Here is a 15506-nt window from a genome sequence, read left to right on the forward strand (position 1 = left end):
GGGGGGTTGGTTTGGTGTGTGTGTGCATGCATGTGTGTGTGTGTGTGCATGTATGTATGTGTGTGCATATGTGTGTGTGTGTGTGTGTTATGGTTTACAGGTGTTTTGCCTACTAAATTTGAAGACTACTGTTTCTGAAACATTTCTTGCTGGGAATATTGTGGCCCCCTCAGTGATGGGTTCTAGGTCAGAGAGGGTAAGGCAAAAGGCAGTTGAGGAGTGAAAAATATTTTCTGGCCCTAAATCAGATTACATTAAAAATAAAGACAAGATGGATTTAGCAAATGACATTTGCTTGAAGAGTATAAAAGACAGAGTAACTTGTAGCTGATTTCAAGCATTTGGGGTGAGGCCTTTTCCATGAAATCTCCCTATGTACTGTCCAAATCCCGAAGATTTGGCGATCTGGATGGGATGCTGCATCCCACTGCTGAGGCAGAAGCAAAAGAAGTAATAATCACGGTTGCGTGTGGTACGTTAGGTCTTTGATTTCTTCAGCCTAGTGGCTACAGGGCCAAGATAAAGCTGGGTAGATACAAAACACAAGAAAACATCCCGACCCCCGCCCCGGGGTCGGGGGCTTCAGCACCCAAGACTGCAGCAGCTACCAAGTGGTCTGGCCACTCTTGTCCCATTACCGGTTACAAAACGACACTGCTTTGCAGAGCCCTGGAGTTGGAAGGATTCAGTATCAGCCCTGGCCCAGGTCTGGGACGTCCTGTCCCCCACCTAGTCTGCTGCCCCTTAGTGGGTACCCCCAGCTCTGCAGTTGGATGTGAGGACAGTAGGGGGGTGCTGCCACCTCCTAGCAGGCCTCTGGACTTCAGGTGGGCTATTTCCTTTGAATCTTTCTGCTACCAGACAGTGGAGCACAGCAGTGCCTCGCCTTCGAGCTCAGCCCACACCTGGTCGCAACCCATCCGGGCCTCATTCTGGGCTTCTCTCTGGGCCCCAGGTGAAGGACTGCTGCTCACCTCTCCCCGCTTTGCATGGGCAAGGCTGGTGCCCCCTGGAGTCCTAGACTTTAGCACCCAGGTGGCTCTGACCACCACAGGTGGCCAAGGTGCCTGTACAATTTCAGTTTTATATTCTAAAGTATTTTTCCTTTGTAGTGGTTTTATTTCTATTTGAAGAATTTTTTTTCTTGCTCCTTTTCATTTCCTTCCCATGAATGCAGTTCTTATAATGCACTTCAGCAGTATCAGATTGTTAAGAATAACTTTAAAAAAAAACTACCTCACTGAACTCTGGTGATCATTTGGTATACGTAACTTATTTTATAAAAGATTTCATCTTACTTGGATGTGCCTGTTCATCAGAGCTAAAAGAACTCCATAAATCTTGTTTCCAATTCAATAGTCCAAGTATTTTCTTTGTACCTATTGTGTGCCAGACACTGTTCTAGGTGCTTGGGATTGTGATGGTTAATTTTATATGAAAACTTGAATGGAACATGGGGTGCCCAGCTATTTGGTCATTGTCCTAGGTGTATCTTTGAGGTAGTTTTTGGATGAGATTAACATTTAAATTGTTGGACTGCATATAGTAGATTCGCTTTCCTTGTGTAGGTGGGCCTCATCCAGCCAGGTGCAGGCCTGAGTACAACAAAAATCCTCCCAAGTAAGAAAGAATTCTTTGCACCTGAATACCTCTGCACTGGAACACTGTCTCTACTAGGTCTCAAGCCTGCCAGCATTTGCATGGGAACTACCCCATCCGCTCTCCTAGTGCTCAGGCCTTTGAACAAGGACTGAAACTAAACCCTCAGCTTTCTTGGGTCTGCAGCTTGCTAACTCCCCCTGAAGATCTTGGGGCTTGTGTACCTCCATGGCCACATGATCCAATTTCTTATTCTCTCTCTCTCTCCTCTCTCTCTCTCTCTCTCTCTCACACACACACACACACACACACACACACACACACACACACACACACACAGTATTCTTTCTGAAGAACTCTAATATAGAGATGCACTGATGAACAAAACACATAGAAATCCCTGCCCTCGTAGAAAACAAATAATAAACAATAAGCAAAAAAATACCTAAATTATATAGTAAGTTCACAGGTGATGGATGCTATGAATAAAAATGGAGCCAGGTGTGGTGGCACATGTCCATAAACCCAGTTACCAGGGAGGATGAGACAAGAGGATTACAAGTTTGTGACTAATCTGGGCAACTTAATGAGACGATGTCTCAAAAAATAAAAAGGGCTGTGTATATAGCTCAGTGGTACAGAGCCCCTGGGTCCAATTCCTAGTGCCACAAAAGACAAATTTTTTTTTTAAATATGGGAATCAAGAGGGCAAGTTACAGTTTTCAAAAGTATTTTACAACTTTCACAAATTGTTTCCAACCAACCAAATTCTTATTTTTCCTTTTACTTTTTAACCATCAATAACAAGTTTTATTACTTTCACCCTGCAGACTCATTTATACACAATCATAAAAACTAGGTTTTCCTAGCAAAATAATTCCTGAAAATAGGTTATTTTTTATTTGGTACCGGGGATCAAACCCAGGGCACCTTTACCACTCAGCTATCTCCCAGCCCTTTCTGAGATGATAGGTCTCACTAAGGTGTCCAGGCAGGACTGCAATTGGCAATCCTCCGGCCTCAGCCTCTTGAGGAGCAGGGAATACAGCCATGTAGCACCACATCCTGCTAGGTTACCTTTAAATGGAGATCCACTGGTTTGTTTTGATATTCCCATAAAACTTCCTTCAATTTTCTTAAGTCATCAGTGGCTCATGCTATTGGCTTCATACAATCTTTTCCCTGCTAGTTTCATTTATTCTTTTACTTATAAGATTTATGTTCTAGTTGCCCACACCAAAATCCTGGCTTCTGTCTTTCCTATACTCCATACACTACTCTTCAGCAAATCTTGGCAGTTCTTCCTGCAGAACACATCAAGAATAAGAGCACTTCACCACCTCTACTGTGACTATGCTGGTCTGAGCCATGACCACATTTCCCAGCTTTCTCTACTTCTGCACCTGCCCCCTAAAGTCTTTTATCGATATTGAGTATTCATATTAAAACATTGTTCAGATTGTGTCACTCCTATTCTTCAAGTGTCCAAGTGGCTTCCCAAATCACTCCAAGCGAAAGCCAGTCTGTCTCCCAACCTTGCATTAAATCTCTCACCTCAGCTGTCACTTCTAGCCCTCTTGCTCACTCTGCTTTGGCCATGCCCTCGGGCTTGGTGTTCCACCTCAATGTTCCTCTTGGACTTGTGCCTTCTATATGCAATCCTTTCCCTCTAGCAGCTGTTCAGCTTGCTTCCTTATTTCCTGAGGTCTTTACTCCCACATCACATTCCGAGCCTTCTCTGGACACGTTATCTGGAACTGCAAACCTCCCTCACATATCATAGCTCTTTGCCTTTTTTCTCCTTAGCCCATATTAGCTAGCATGTCACATATTTTACGGATTCATTTTGTTTCCTTCCTACCTACTTCACTAAAATGTAAACTTAGTAAGAGCAGACAATGTTTTGTATGTTTTGTTCACTTCTCTTTCTCCAGCACTATAGAATCTGCTATTTACCCAAGGGAGCCACTGAAAAATCTGGACTCCTCAATTAAGAAGGTATCTGCAACAGGTCTCCTTCTGTCTGTGTCTATCAAACACCTCAGCAGCTTCTTCAGAAAGTGAGAATGCTGCTGCCTTGGTAAATCTTTCAGTTCATGTGTTGCAGGTCTTTTCCAACAGGGCACATCTGTACAGTAAGTGCACACATCCCAGATGGAGTGTCTTTCTGATCCTCCATTTTACAAAACTTCCTTACATCTATCAAGCTCTGGTTCCACCTGGAATTACTTGCAGTTTCTGTAATAAGAACTTTTCCTTTTCTGATTACCAAAACCCAGAAGAGTACTTCCCTCAGAAATGCAATCTATTTAGGTCATAACTGAAGCCTGCAAAACCTGAGTGTCCTCCCCTTTCAGTCTTTGTCATTCTCCAAGTAACTGCTGGTGGGGGCTAGGTGGCCCTGTCAATGTGCCCCCAAAGCACTTGGTGCTCCTCTCCTAATCCTGTGATTGCCCCTTTACCTGGCTTCCTCTCCAGCTAGGCTGTGAGCTCCAGGAAGGCACAGCAAGTGTGTCCTGCTCACAACTAAATCTCCAGCACAAAGAAGGGGATGGCACCTAGCAGGGCTGCAATAAATGTTTGCTGAGTAAGTAACAAGATTAGGTAAACTTGAGTGCCACATATTTCAAAAAAGAGAAGTGGATCATTAAAAAGAAAAAAAATTTTAAAGTATAATCAATTTGTGTATCTCACAGAACACAATTATTCTTTAAAAAGAAAACACAACAATGTCACAACATTGTTTAGCACTGGATTGTGTGATTTTGGGTGATTTTTAAAATTCTCCTATATTCCTTATTTACTAAGTCTGATAATGAATGTGTCTTATTTTATGGTTGGGGTAAATAATGCTATAAATTATAAAATAAAAAGAATCAGCCTTTTAAGGAAAACAGAGTATCATATGCAGTGAAACATGACCACTGGCTTTTTCCCCTCACTTTGCTAGAAGGTGACAATATCAAATTCCTGCTTTATTTAGCATCAATGCAAGTATATGGTGATAAAATAACCCAAGTTTCAAAAATTACTACATAGGACCTGAATGCCACTGATACTTTACAAATGGTATTTAAAATTCTGTAGAAACTGTTTAACAAAAATAATTTGGATTCCTGTTTGATGCATAAAACCAGAAGTATCAACTTTATTTTATATTTGAGAGCAAAGATGACAAAAATAAGAACGAATTTTTGTCTTTCTAAAATGAACTGTTAAGACTGGATAACTAGAACAGTCTTCTCCACTCTGGAAGTCGTGCATTCATCTCAACGAGAAAGCAGTGCTGGGGCAGAAAAGTAAAGTAGGGTTAAACAACTTGAAAGGAGGAGTATAAATATCACACTTTGTTATAAAAGGGAATGATTGCAACAAGATTCTCAAAGTCTATATATTCAATGTTGTGATTAATGTAAATTTTCAGTCTGCCAGCACACAATCTTAGGTAAGTGTGAGGAAGACAAAACAGTGTAGCAAATACCATTATAGAGATCATTTCTGCAACACAAAGACTTCATGCCCCAGGATGTGGCCCACAGAAGTCAAGTTTTGTTAGTTCAGTTACACTTCCATACAGGTGCACACACACACATGCACTACATTAAACCGACACAATATGAGGTAATATAGTATTAATAATATATATGCATAATTATTATAGTATATAGTTATATGTGATCGTAAGTAAATAATATATCACAAATAACCACATAAACATATATATTACCCTGTGAAAGGATTTCCTTTGTTTTTTCTGAGATAAGTCATTTTCCATTTTGCATACTGGCAAACTGAGAACCAAGAAAGTCAAAGGACTTGCCCCAGCTTGTGCTGTCAATAGTGCCATTAATTGAGACTAAATCTAGTCTACTGACACTAAGTTCAATGATCTCTTAGGAATTAACATCTTAAATTTGAGTAGCACATTATAATTTTCCAAGGATTTTCACATGCAGTATATTGTTTACACTACACAAAAAAGTCTCAGACGATAGCACTAAAGAGTTGAAAGTTACTTTCCCTGTAAATACCAGTAGTTACTGATCTGGGCTTCTGACTCCTAGCCTGATACTTCAGTCCTACAGGTATCCCTCTTTTCTTAGCAATCATTTTATAATTATGTGACCCTTCACAATTATTTTGTGAGAAAGAGGCCCAGGCCAAGGCTAGGAGATCTGTAAACCTATGCAACTGAGGCCCAGTTGGTTCGTGGTGTAGGATTCTGGGATCCATCTCTAAACCCCTTCTAACAATGCACTGTACAGGTCTGGGAAGTAGGTAGCTGTGACTAACAGTTAAGAGCCAGGGAATCATTGCAGATCTGTCAGACTCCTGAAGCCATAGTCTTTCCCTTAGATATGTGGTGTGGCTAACTCACAATGAGGACTATGGCCAGGATACTTTATTCAAGGTGTGTGTCATGGAGCTGTATGCCAGAGCAGCCAGATTCCATTTCTTTGCTTAGTCTGAGGGCTGAACCATGCATACCAAATAATACAGCATCCAAACAATCTGGCACCGGTCCTGTTTACTTTCCTACCACCCAAATGTCCCTAAGTACACTGATCCTCTTGCAATTCAAACATCTGTGGTGGGAAAATGTGTCAGACAAACCAAGATGATGGCAGATATATAAAGTTAACAAGGATCAAGGATTATACACTATTGTTGACTACCTTCGGCTTCTTTTTCCTCTTCATCAACATCTTCCTCTTCCGTTGTTGTTAACACTTCAGTACTGTCCTCCAGTTTCTTTTTCTTCTTTAGATTCTTCAACATTCTGTCATTCCTCAAACGCAAAGGACTGATAAATTGGTTGTAATAAGGAAAATACAAGTGAAACTTTATTTCTCAACCGTGTCCAGATAAGTCTATACTTTCCTACCTGATTTTTTAACTCATTCTACTTAATAAATCTGAAAGAAAGCATTATACTCAGCTGGCTCAATCATAGTTATCATTGGAACTACCATTATTACCCTGTACACAGTCATTTTGTTCTTGATCCCCATAACAGAGATGCTGTCCTACTTCCCTCTGCTGACATCATTGTTACCATCAATACTCAGCTTAGGTACTTTCTTGCTTAAGAAGCCTTCCTTTCACTTCTAGTCCAGAGGGATTCCTCCTTCCTAAAGCTTTCAAATGAAATAGTGCTGGTTCACACCGCATTAGCATATGCAACTTGCAAAGCACTTTCACTAACTATTGTTATCAGTTGATATTCAATGCCATACTCTCTTGTGTTCCTGTGGCCGGTAAGTGGAGGAGCACTTGAGAGGCCACTGAATGTCAAGACTTTGCCTAGGTGCCTCACATATTTGCTTATTTAATCCTCACAATAACCCTAGAAGGTAGATAGTGTGTTTTTCCAAACGATTAAATTGGGGCTTAGAGAGGTAAGATAACTCACATAAGGTCACACATGAGGAGTAAATGAAGATGATAGGATTTGAACATTAGGTCTGTGTGACCCTAAAGTATAGGCTCTTCCCATTAAGACCAGACTATAGTACTTGCTAATAATGGACAGCAATAACAAACACAGCATAATGCCTGTTGCTTAGGCCTTTATGTACTTGACCTCATTTCACCTTCATGGTGACTTCATGAGACAGCTACTATTTTTACCATTCCAATATTTAGATGGAAAAACTGAGATGACAAGAGGGAAAGTAACTTTCCTGAGGTCACCCAATCATGCAGTAGTGGAGCTAGGATTTAAATTCAGACCTGCTTAAATTTAAAGAAAAATCTCTTCCTGACTATTCTAACCTGTCCCTGTCTTCTCTATGAGCTTGTAAATTCTTTTAGGCTAGAACCTTGTGATTTTTATACTTTTCAGAGGAAATGAAAATGTTAGTTGATTTTCATGATTAAATATTAGTTGACTGTTATTTGTAAGGCGTTCACTTTCTAAAATCTAACCACAACCAAGGAGGAAAAACTAGGAATGTTTATGGCAAAGGTAAAAGAGAAACTCAAGATGAAAGAGAGAGAGAAACATTTGCCTACAGTATTACGAAGAGGTGATAACAGATGAATAATATCCTATCTTCAGCTCAGTACCAGGTAGCACACAGAAGAGAATACCATGGCACTACAGTGCTACTCAGCAACACAGAACAACCAGGTTCTGAGCATGAGAGGCCCAGAGATAGATAACCCTGCCTTTGAAATGATGGCTTTGAAAGTAATACTCTCTTTTCTCTCCTAAAACTGCATTACTGGGTTGTCACTGAGCTCCACTAGGTAAGACAGATGTGGAGCAAAGAAACACTTTTTTCTCAATTAATCATAAAAAGTCTCCAGGCATAAATAAAATAGTGAGTAAAGGCCCCAAATATATTTTATATGATTTACCTATGGTCTCTTTATGTTCCCATGTTGTTAACTACAGTCTCAAAAATTAATAACTAAAACAACTACACAGTTCTCAGGCCCTCAGGACCAGGTATGTTTCAGAATACAAAATGTGGGGGATTTCAGAGAGGTCAAATGACATGATATACACTCCAATGGGATCTGGGGCAGCATCTCATAATCAAACAGTAATATTGCTGCAACAAAATATGTATATGTACTCTAAACACTAAATAGTCACTAGAAACAATCTCAGGTTAGGTCACATCACGTTTTCCTGCTTACATGACTTAGAATAATAATCTAAGTTTGCAGAACATAAATGTCAGAATGATAATAAGTTGAAGATTTATAGTTTTCTAATACTGTGACTCTAATATACCTTATTTTCCATAAGCAAAATGAACAGGTTTTCTTGATCTGAAGTTTTTATTTTAAAATTAGTAGTGTACATTTCACCTTAATTAACAAAGAAAAATGCAACATAGCCTTATTACTTCAAAATCCACTGCACTAATCTGTCTAAGTTTTAGAGGACTTGGTTTTAGATTCAGTTTTATCACTAAGTGGTCAATTTGGCTAACATTTCTTTCAGAGGCCCAAAATTAGATACTGTACTCAATTTCTCACTAGAATGTCCAAAGGAGGAAAGCAGGGTGAAATGACTTCTTCAGTGTCCGACAGGTGACTTTCTTATATAAAATGTCATAGAACATGACTGCTGTGGCTTGTGCTTAGATGTCTCCCTAAAGCCTCAGGCGGTCATATGTAGGGCTTTTTCAGAGGTGGCGGGATCTAGAGTGTGTGAAAAATTGATTCATGGTGCAATGCTAGGCTCAAGGGCACTAGGATTAAGGGTGTGAGTGCTGCCCACCCTAAGTAGTCAAAAAGGGGCAGAAAGATACTGTGAAGGTCCCTTCCTTGTTGCTTTTGCTGTCTCGGCCTGCCACTCTACCTTGGAGCCAGCCAACTATAGACTCAAACCTCTACCAACTATAAGCCAAATAAACGTTTTCCTCCTTTATTTTTGGGTATCGGGTATTTTGTCTCAGCAACAAGAGAAAAGTAACCAAGATAACTGACCAACATATTGTACAGTCAACTTGTAATGCACATTCATTCAACACATTTTCTCATTTATGAAATACACTATTCTATATATTAGAAATATGAACATAATAAATAAGACATAAGGACCTGTCTCAAAGAATATAAATTTTGGAAAGGAAGGCAGATATACAGGCTGATAATTAATTATATCACATTGAGAAAAGTCCAAGGAGAAGTAAGCAGAGAATGGTACGAGACAGAAAGAAGTTTGCCACTTTGTGACCAGGAGGCTTGAGATAAGCTCCCTAGAAAAGGTGACATATAAATTGAGGTTTGTGGCCTGGGTGGAGTACGCCAGGTAAAGAAGAATGGGGCGGGGGGGGAGGGCGGTGCATAAGAGCACTTCAATAAATGAATACACTGGGTGAAATGCTCAACATGGCAAGGTGGCACACTGTCTGCAAACATCAAGTACAGTAATGCAGCTGGGGACACGAAATGAGTCCACAAGGAATTTCTAGTGATACAGATCCACACAGTTGTGGGACTTCTATTTCCTCTGGGAATTCCCAGGAGCCTAGATTGAAGAGGAGAGAAGTGATGTTGATTGAAGTACTAGGCAACAGGATCCAGGCTGAATAAAAGAAAGAAGATGATATTAGGAAGGTGACAAATGAGGTAAAAACCATAGAGTTAAAGAGCCTGGATGTCTCAGCAAGTTAAAGAACAGGTGTATCAAGAGTAAAGTAAAAAGAAAAAGTACCTCTTGTCAAGGAGTAGGATTTTTAAATTTTAGATTTAAGAAGTTCAAAGGCTCAATTTTTGGGGAATGACAATTTTCAATATATGTGCATAAAATAGGGAAGATTAGTGTGTAATAGTTTCATGGAATTGAAAACACCAGGGAACTCTGGATAGAGGGGCTTACAGGGCTCATAAGATGGATATGAGGCTACCAAGGAATACGGTCAAATGAAGAAGAACACAATACCTAGAAAGTATCTGGACCAAAGCAAGATTTCATTAGATATTTTCAGGATGGATGAATGAATAAAGGGTTGAATTAGAGAGAGTCTAGTACAGTTTCAAATAGGCTATGATTCAGACGAATTTGAGAGCCTTAACAAACACAAATTTCAGAACCAAACCTCAAACTTAATCAGAATCTCTACATACAGACTGGGATCTGTGGTATGAAATATTGTGTTCGCAGGGTTACTTCCATAAAAGGCATCTACAGACCAAAGTTTGAGAAACACTGGTCTAGTGGGTTGATATTTTTGAGATGGAATCTCCCTAATGTTGCCCAAGTTAGCCTTCCACCCCTGGCTCAAGTGATCCTCTTGCCTTAGCCTCCCAAGTATCTGGGACTACAAGCATGTGATACCACACCTGGCTGGTGCACTGATGTTCTTCTATGCTTCTTAACAAACTCTATTTCATCAATATAAGTATTAGTCCTTTAAGGTGATTTTAAAAATAGCATCAATTTTATGGATAGGAAACAGTTTAATTTACCACTTGAAAAGTCACAAAGATATGCAGAAAATCCACAGAAACAACTAACTAGATGATTTACATCACTATTTATTGAGTTGCCTACTACATGATCTAGATCAAAAGGTTCTCCAGTTTTACTGTAAATAAGAAGCATCTGTTGGGCTTCTTATAACACAGGGTTGTGGGCTCCACAACAAAATTTCTGACTCAGTAGATCTGAGGTAGGGCCTAAGAACATGCATTTTTAAAGCTCCTAAGGGATGCCGATGATACTGGTTCAGAGACCCCAATGTGAGAACCACAGATCTAGACTCAGAGTAGACCTGGTCCTCATGGAAGTTAGAAGTTGGCCACAGAAAGAAAATAATGGAAAGCAAAGAATACTTACATGTTAAATTCTGTGAACCAGAACACAACTGCAGAAAGAAGTTCCAAGAAGAGAAAAAACACTGGGACCTGGAACAGTTGAAAAACATTTCATAGAAGAGTTAGGGCAGCTGCAATTTTTTAAGAAAAGAAAGAATTCACATGGGAAGAGGATGAATCAAAAAAACTGTAAGAAATGTGAGCAACATAGTCAAAAGAACAGAGGTAAGCATAAACCCTGGGGCTGTCAAGAAAAGCAAAGCTACCTCCTTGCCTGGAGCAAAAGATACGTGCATGAAAGGTTAGAAACAATATTATTCAATTTATAGAATGAGCCCAATATAGATGAGTCTAAAGGCCACAGTCCTTTGAGGGGACCTAAAGTGACAAGATGTCATCATGTTTGTAATCTACACTTGCTTCTTTTATCCTACCAACATTAAAAAAAAAAGCAAAAAAAAATTCAGAAAATGGCTTGACATCTTTGCTCTATCACTGTTAATCTTTTTTAAAAAAATTAACATTGTATTAATTTTTGTGGTGCTGGAGGTCAAACTAGGGACCTCATGAATGCTAATCACACACCCTGCCACTAAACTACCTCCTCAGCCCCTCACTATGACATCTTAAGCAAGAGGCCAAACTTCCTTTCATCTCTCTCTTACAAAGGTAAATATGGCAATACATGTGAAAACCCTACAGAAACTGGAAAAGGAAAGCATTGCTTTCATCTGTACCTCTTCTATGGACTGTAATATTCTACCTTGGGTACTCGTATATATATCCCTTATTAGACCATGTGTCCCTTGAGAGCATAGAGCACAATCTGGTTTACCTCTCTGTCCTTTATACCACCTTACACAATGGCTGGAACTGATATTCTTGAATGCACTGGAAGTTCTTGAATAATTCTATGAAATATTATTTCAGGAATATGAGTCTCCGAGGGCATTGCAGGATGGACTAGAGAGAAAGAGCAGGAGTCCAGGCATATGTCCAAAATGGCTTAGCAGGCATCTGTACCCTCTCTTTACCTAAGAGGAAAGCCATACGTTCTTGTTTATAGGCCAAGAAACTTCACTTAACCTACCATCCAGCCATCTTTCATATCCCACTTGCAGCCCCACACCAGATACTGTTTCTCCTGTAAGAACCCTTGGGATTGGACATAGTGTGATGCCTGCTTCAGTCCTCAACTCTGCCTTGACCCTTACATACTAGCTTTGGCTCCCCTTTGCTCCTCTCCTGAAAACAATCACCCAGGACAGGAGAGAGTATACAAGGCTTGGACTGGACTAAGTTGTGACATTAAAATGGGTAGGAGCAAATCCAAGACTCATTCTAAAGAAAAACAAACAAACAAAAAAGACAGGGAAGTTAAGCAGATTATATATCGAGAATAAAGGAAAGGAAACAGAAACAGATAATTTCAAGGTTTCAGCCTGGGAAAATAAAGAAATCACTGACATATCAAGAGGAGATGATCTGGGATAAAAGGAAGATGAGCTCACTTTTGCACATGTTGCTTTAAAGGTGTTTATAGAAGATCTAATTGACAAGAGCAGCTGGGAATATGGAACAGGTAGCGGCAAAGATTTCAGGATTCAGATTTAGAAGCCATTTACCCAGAGAATCTTAGAATATAATGGTCAGAATGGGCCTTAGAAGTGGTCTAACTTATTTTCTATTTCCATAAGAAAATTAATTATCCAAATAATTTAAGCTCATCCAAGAAATGGCTGGCAAAAGCAAAATTAGAACATGGGTCTTTTTAAATGTTCTTTCTACCAAATACTTCTAACATTCTCTGATAAATGAGAGCAAGGCTTTGGGAAACAAGCACAGCTGACAGAACAAAGAAAAGCAGACTGAAATGGATCAGAATGGCAAGGAAACAATGAACTCCAAGGGAGGAGGTTTTCAAGAAGAGAGCAGTCAACACTATGTGACAAAAAGGTCAAGTTGGAAATTGAGAAAAGGCCACTGCATTTTGCAATAAAGTTATTAGTTCCTTGGCAACAAACTGCTCTTTTTAATAATACCTACTACTCCAGAATTCTCTAAAATGCTGCCTTGGGAGTCTTTGCAATAGGAAGATCTCAGACATATAATCCACACATAATAAGGTTTTCCTATTTTGTTAGTAACTAAATTATTTTGAACAGGTTCCAAGAACTGTCTATATACAAATTTCAAATCTATAGTGACTCCTGATAAGAGTTTGAATTTGCTCACATTCTCATCTGACATATCTTGTCAAAGTTGTTAGAGTGCAGTTGTACTTCTAAAATGTATAGATTGTATTATTTTCCTTTAAATTCATACATGTACAATTCTAGGAACTTCAAATCTTCCTGCAGTTGACTAATTCCTGCATAAAGCTTTTCAAAGTAACAGTACTAAACATATTGAACATTGTAATGAAACATACAAACATGGTAATATGGAAATGGAAATGTCAATTTTTTAAATTCAATAGGTGATGGTTTTTTTAGGCAATTTTGACACATTTATTCCCAATTCTTCAATGCTCATTCTAAGAAAATAAGTAGCATTAAGACCATCAGCATAATGAAAAGCACGGTATAATACAGAGAATTACTCAGCAGGGTTTGTTGAAAGGAAGAAATTTTCAGTACTGACCATCTGGAAAGCAGCAACGTTGAAAGTGTACGTGGGATGTGTTTTTCATATCATCTGTGTATCAGATATCTACAATTTTAAAAAGTATGGCTTTTTATTAGCCAAAAGAAAACAGTTTTGTTTTTAATTTTTAGACTAGGTTTTGAATTTTTCTTATTTTGAAGTTGTAAATTCAATCTGAGAAGAGTATGAAAATGCACATCATCTGAGTTTAATAGATATGGTATTATAATGCTTGAAGTTTTCCACCTGTACCAAGGCTATGCACACATTCAAGCACTGTACCCCTATGTAACACACAGATGTCTAACTGGCATATATATCCAGAGTTAAACATTATCTAAAAGCAGATAAAAATCATAAAGTAAATTTGGCACTTGAGTCTACTGTCATGGCACTCCATGGCTGTAATGGGAATAATTCAGCCACGCTCCTTCACTTCCCTCTCCCTAGCACCCTGCCCCTCTGCTTCCTTTTGTCCCCCAGCCACTTGATCTTTTCCTTCATTCTCCTCTAAGTAAGTCTTAAGCCTATCAGTGATACTTAAACCTAATGAAGCTTCTGATCCCTATTAATGATGGTAAAAATAGAACTTACGTAACCTTGAGGGTGCCATGAATTTCAAAACACATTTTATATGCAAGTTTAATAAGGTTATTAGGGCAAACTCTTAGAAAGCTTTTCACTTATGCTCTCTCTTCCCTTTTGCATATGTGCAACCAGGTCAAGCCAGCTTGAGTTCTCTGTGTATGTGGTTCATAGCACTTCTGAATTCAAGTCCACTAAAGTAAAGATTCAGTTAGACATTATTCCAGAGACAAACTTTAGCCACTTCTCCTTAGAAATGATAGGAAGTTACGGGTCTATAGTTAGGAGATAGGCATTTGGATGTAATAAATTCTCTGGAAAGGTCCCTCTTCATCCAATTCAAATATTCTCCTCCCTTCAAACCCCAGATCAAACAGCACTGCTACCAGAGCCTGCCCATCCTCTCCCATTCACCCTGACTGCCACTGCTTAAGAACTTGTATAAGCCACTGCAGCCACTAATTTTAGTCCTTATTTATGGTCCATCTAAAATTCTTATTTAAATGTGTCATGTTTGAAATTTGCTTAATATGCACTTGAGCTTCTTAAAAGTAGAACTTCTGTATCCTCTACCTTACCTACCACAAGCAAATACTGAATGAATATGGTCAACTGTGGAAGGCATGAAAGAGGCACCAAAACAATGATGTATATTTGGCTCTAGAGAAATGTTTTCACTTCTCCCATCTGCTCAGATTACCCCTCATTTTTCATCCCTCCAACTCTTGCCAGTTGTGAGTTCTTTAGGTGATCTGTAAATAAAAGGTAGTGTGCAAATTGCAGAGGGATTTTAAAACTTCATTTGTTCAGGCTTGCAACTGAAGGCCAAGAGAAGACAACTACAACAGGTTCTTCCCTGTGGCATGCTCAAGTATTCAAAGAAAGAACCCGGCAGGAGGAGGGACACAAAGGTCCCTTCCAATGCCAACAGAGACCCAGATCGTGGTACTGTAGATCTGCCTTTGGCTTTTAGCTCCTCTAATTTAGACAAACAGTTGTTTGGCTTCTTTTTTTTTCTTTGTTTGTTTCCCCTTTTTTTCCCCAGTACTGAGGCTTAAATCCAGGGCCTTCACACTAAGCTGCAGTTCCAGCCCTTTTAAATTTTTATGTATTTATTTTATTTTGAGACAGGGTATTGCCAAGTTGCCAAATTGCCCAGATGAAGTCCAAACATAAAATCTTCCTACCTCAGCCTCCCAGAGCGTGCACCACCACATCTGAGTTTTTGTTCCCTTTTTCAACTGCCACATATTTATTTTACTACAGTATGTATTTATCTTTTACGGCATTATTTTACCTACTCTAAAATTTTATCTACCTCTTTTTTCTTTGAAATGAAGAACAGGAAGTGAGTTAAGGGGACTGGTATCAGGAGATATCTTGCCCTCTTCAAGGGA

At 39.2% G+C, this 15506-nt stretch overlaps 1 protein-coding gene across 6 annotated transcripts in view; it reads right to left on the minus strand.

Annotated features, from left to right (window-relative positions):
• Fmr1nb (FMR1 neighbor) overlaps positions 1-15506 on the minus strand; it is a 53150-nt gene that overhangs the window by 18866 nt on the left and 18778 nt on the right. The window contains exons 6-7 of one of the 6 annotated variants that reach the window (XM_021249166.2): positions 6276-6379; positions 4719-4885 (exon numbers count right to left, since the gene is read on the minus strand). In XM_021249166.2, coding sequence (XP_021104825.2) covers positions 4869-4885; positions 6276-6379 — 121 coding nt within the window. In that variant the 3' untranslated portion in view covers positions 4719-4868. Of the gene's footprint in view, positions 1-4718; positions 4886-6275; positions 6404-15506 lie in introns of those variants that run through there. The other 5 variants (XM_013067898.3, XM_021249165.2, XM_021249164.2 and 2 more) reach the window with 5 other exon arrangements.

This window comes from Heterocephalus glaber, unplaced genomic scaffold (assembly GCF_053883595.1).
Source record: "Heterocephalus glaber isolate CG9 unplaced genomic scaffold, H.glaber_assembly_v1.0 deba00001762, whole genome shotgun sequence".
Taxonomy (NCBI): Eukaryota; Metazoa; Chordata; class Mammalia; order Rodentia; family Bathyergidae; genus Heterocephalus; species Heterocephalus glaber.